Source organism: Leptodactylus fuscus, chromosome 2 (assembly GCF_031893055.1).
Source record: "Leptodactylus fuscus isolate aLepFus1 chromosome 2, aLepFus1.hap2, whole genome shotgun sequence".
Lineage (NCBI taxonomy): Eukaryota > Metazoa > Chordata > Amphibia > Anura > Leptodactylidae > Leptodactylus > Leptodactylus fuscus.
In genome coordinates, this window is record NC_134266.1 from 276673642 (window position 1) to 276677095 (window position 3454).

At 36.8% G+C, this 3454-nt stretch overlaps 1 protein-coding gene across 1 annotated transcript; it reads right to left on the bottom strand.

Annotated features, from left to right (window-relative positions):
- Positions 1-2233: 2233 nt before the first annotated feature.
- LOC142194200 (olfactory receptor 13C2-like) lies at positions 2234-3190 on the bottom strand. The gene has a single exon (XM_075263218.1). It carries the CDS (start codon positions 3188-3190, stop codon positions 2234-2236), a length of 957 nt encoding a protein of 318 aa, XP_075119319.1.
- Between the last annotated feature and the right edge of the window lie 264 nt (positions 3191-3454).

A 3454-nucleotide genomic window follows, 5' to 3' on the forward strand; every position in this document is an offset into this window, starting at 1 on the left:
ATTTATCTCTTATTATTTTTTTTTTCCATAATTTTCAAATTTGAACAGTAAGTAAAGTGTAAGCATTTTCCTGGCACATAATACACAATAAGTAAACACATATGATAGATTCTGCTCACCTAAGTTCACATGTGGTCTACAATGATTTTACAGCATCAATGTAACAAAATATATATATATTTTTTTTTAGCTTTAGATTTTATTTTTATAAAGTGTCAGTTACAGATATACTATTTCCTGTAGACATTAGGAATTGTGGTTCATTTGATTTTCCCCGAATCCCCTCAGGAATCAAGTCCCGGGTGTGATGTGACCAGTGCGTGCCATATAGATATGCACATTTTGCCCAATCGTGATAACAGTGTGACCATTTTGAGAGTTAAACTTCTATACAAATAAATGGGAGCTGAACATGCACACAGCATGAAGAATATAGCTTTCAGCTTCTGTCTCTGATCACAACCCCCAATAAATACTGTAATTTACGTGTTATTACTTTCAATATACCCTGAATAAATTACAACATGTAGAACCACGTTGGCTTTAATTTAATTAATTATTGATGTAAATAGGTTTTGCAATATTTCTAACTTAAGTCTATTAGAGATGTGAGAAGAATATTAAAAACTCTAATGGAAATATTAATATGAATGTTCATGCTCCTAATTTCTTTTGGATTTTCCTTAAGATTTATCAGAAGGTATTGTTTCTTTTGTGACCCTCCATTTAGATATTATATCCGTAACTCAAAGAATAAACATTATAGACATTAAATAATATCTCGACTAGCTCAGATATTTTAACTGCTTCAGATTGTAGTTGTATAATGTAATTTTTAAATACATCTATAGAAGACCTTAAACTGATTTTGTCCAAAAAGTGATCTGAAAAAGGTGGTCTCTTTCCTTATGCCCAATTCAGACATGACTGTTAAACTTTATATATGTTATTAATAGTAATAATAATAATAATAATAATAATAATAATAATAATAATAATAATAATAATAATATATGTTATCTATATACAACCTATTCCGCAGCGCTGTACAATTTGTAGGGTTCAAATACAGACAGAAAGATACATTACAAAGAGAGTCATTTCACACAATGGACTGAGGGCCCTGCTCACAAGAGCTTACAATCTATGAGGTAGAGGGGGTGACACAAGAGGTAGCAGGGGCGGCATTGCTTATACAGGGATCAGACTATTTTGTAATAGAGGTTACTGTCATTACACAAACAAAACTTTATAACCTGTCACCAGTATACCGTCACCACATATAAAGTTAGCCTGATAAGACACCATATATTGTGGGGTAATGTGGGAGTGGGGACAGAGGAGGGTTAAACTTTGGCGATTCTAATTACAGGGTTTACATTAGGAAGGGTTTACATTAGGGCATGTGATAGGCCTGTCTGATAAGATGCGTTTTTAGTTTGCACTTGAAGCTGCAGAAATTGGGAGTTAATCTGATTGTCCGGGGTAGAGCATTCCAGAGAAGTGGTGCAGCTCGGAAGAAGTCTTGTATATGAGCGGGGGAGGTTCTGATAATAGAGGATATAAGTGTTAGGTCATTGAGTGAGCGGAGAGCACGGGTTGGGCGGTAGACAGAGATGAGGGAGGAAATGTAGGGAGGTGCGGCATTATGGAGAGCCTTGTGGGGGAGGGGGAGAACTTTATATTTATATGTTGAATATTTATATGTTGAAGATAACAGTTGGGGACCCCTGTTCTAAAAGACTTATTGCTAGGTTGTTGTGATGTTGATGCAACATGGGAATTATATGATGAGGACAACTTATATGGATGAGATCTCTTGTCACAGAGAAGGAAAGATGGAAATTATAGAAGGGGTTAACATTGGACTACAGGAACAGTCTACAGTTTAGGTTTGTTGCAGTCTGTAAGCAAGGAAACTCAGAAATCTTCATTCGAGCTGCTTTTATAAAACTATAGAACTATTATTTTCAGCATAAATCAAACTGGAACATTTTAGAGACATACCTTCTTCTCCATACAGTCCCTTCTATAGGTCTAGGCTTACCTTGACAATTTTTTTTTCTCCATTGTCTCCTAATTTGAGTAGTAAGTGAAGTTGAACCAATTCTCTGGCATATAAGTCACAATACACATATAATATGATACATAAATGCATAGACGATCTACATGCATGTCACATGTGGTTATTACAAAGTCTATATGGACCTTACACAATTGTCCTATTAACAACTTAGCCCATGGCCATGTTTTGGATTCTTCGAAGAAATTTGGCCAACGTTTGCCTGATCTCCTTAGTTCTGAGGAAATAAATAATAGGATTGGCCATATGTGGGACAACAGAGTAAAGAAATAGAAGGAGAGCATTGATATCTGGCTTAATTATTATTAAAGGAATGGTGGTGACAATGTAGACAAAGACTCGAGGCACGTAATACAAAGCCACCACCAGAAGATGGGTTGTGCAAGTGTAGAAGACTTTCGGCCAATTTTCAGAGCGAGATGACCTGGAGAATTCCACGATGATCAAGACATAGGAAAGCAAGATAAAACCTAAAGGTACAAGTAGAACCACCATGGCACCAATAAAGCCCACTTTCTTCGTTAAGGTGACGTCTGTACACGCTAGTGCTGAGATGGCTGTATGGGTACAAAATAAAGTGTTTATCTTGTTGCGTGACGACGGCCCGCATAAAGTGATTTCCGAAACTTGGATAGAAATAGTCACATTTGTAGCTGTGGCAACAATCCAGAATACGGCGCACATGATGAGAATTCTCTTATTGGTAATAATCATTACGTATCTCAAAGGCTGGGAGATAGCAACATAGCGATCCATGGCCATCACCATCAACAGGTAGGAATCAACACTTCCAAGGTAATGGACGCAGAACATTTGCAAGATGCACACTTTGAAGTTTATCGTTGAAGATCCAAACCAGTATCTAGCAATGAGGTTTGGTAATGTAATCGTGTCAAATAATAGATCAGAGGCGGCAAGGTTTGCTATAGCCAGATACATGGGTTGGTGAAGGTAAGCATTGAAGATGACCAAACCTATGACACTACCATTGGTGGTTAGGGAGATGATATAAACCAAAAACATCACTATGGATACAAGGTTATCTAAGTCTTCTGGAAGTCCAGGAAATCCCACTAAGATAACTTCTGAAATTACCGTCTCATTCATTTTAGGAAGTATCAAAAAGACCTACAAGAAAACATACAAAACTGTATATATTTAATGTTCTATGTCATGTATATGTACTCATGTTATGTACTCATGTTATGAGTCAAACCACTGGTGCAATGGAGCCACCGTATGCTTATAACTATGCCCAATGTTCCCAGTCATGGTGGTGTTGGTAGTAGTGTGATGGCTTATGAAGCTTTGCTGTCCCATAGAGTGATGGAACAAATATTTTATGCATAGGAGCCTTACAATGGGTCTGGA

Excerpts from the sequence above, each read along its gene's own strand:
- LOC142194200 (XM_075263218.1), bottom strand. The coding sequence starts at position 3,190 with ATGAATGAGACGGTAATTTCAGAAGTTATCTTAGTGGGATTTCCTGGA.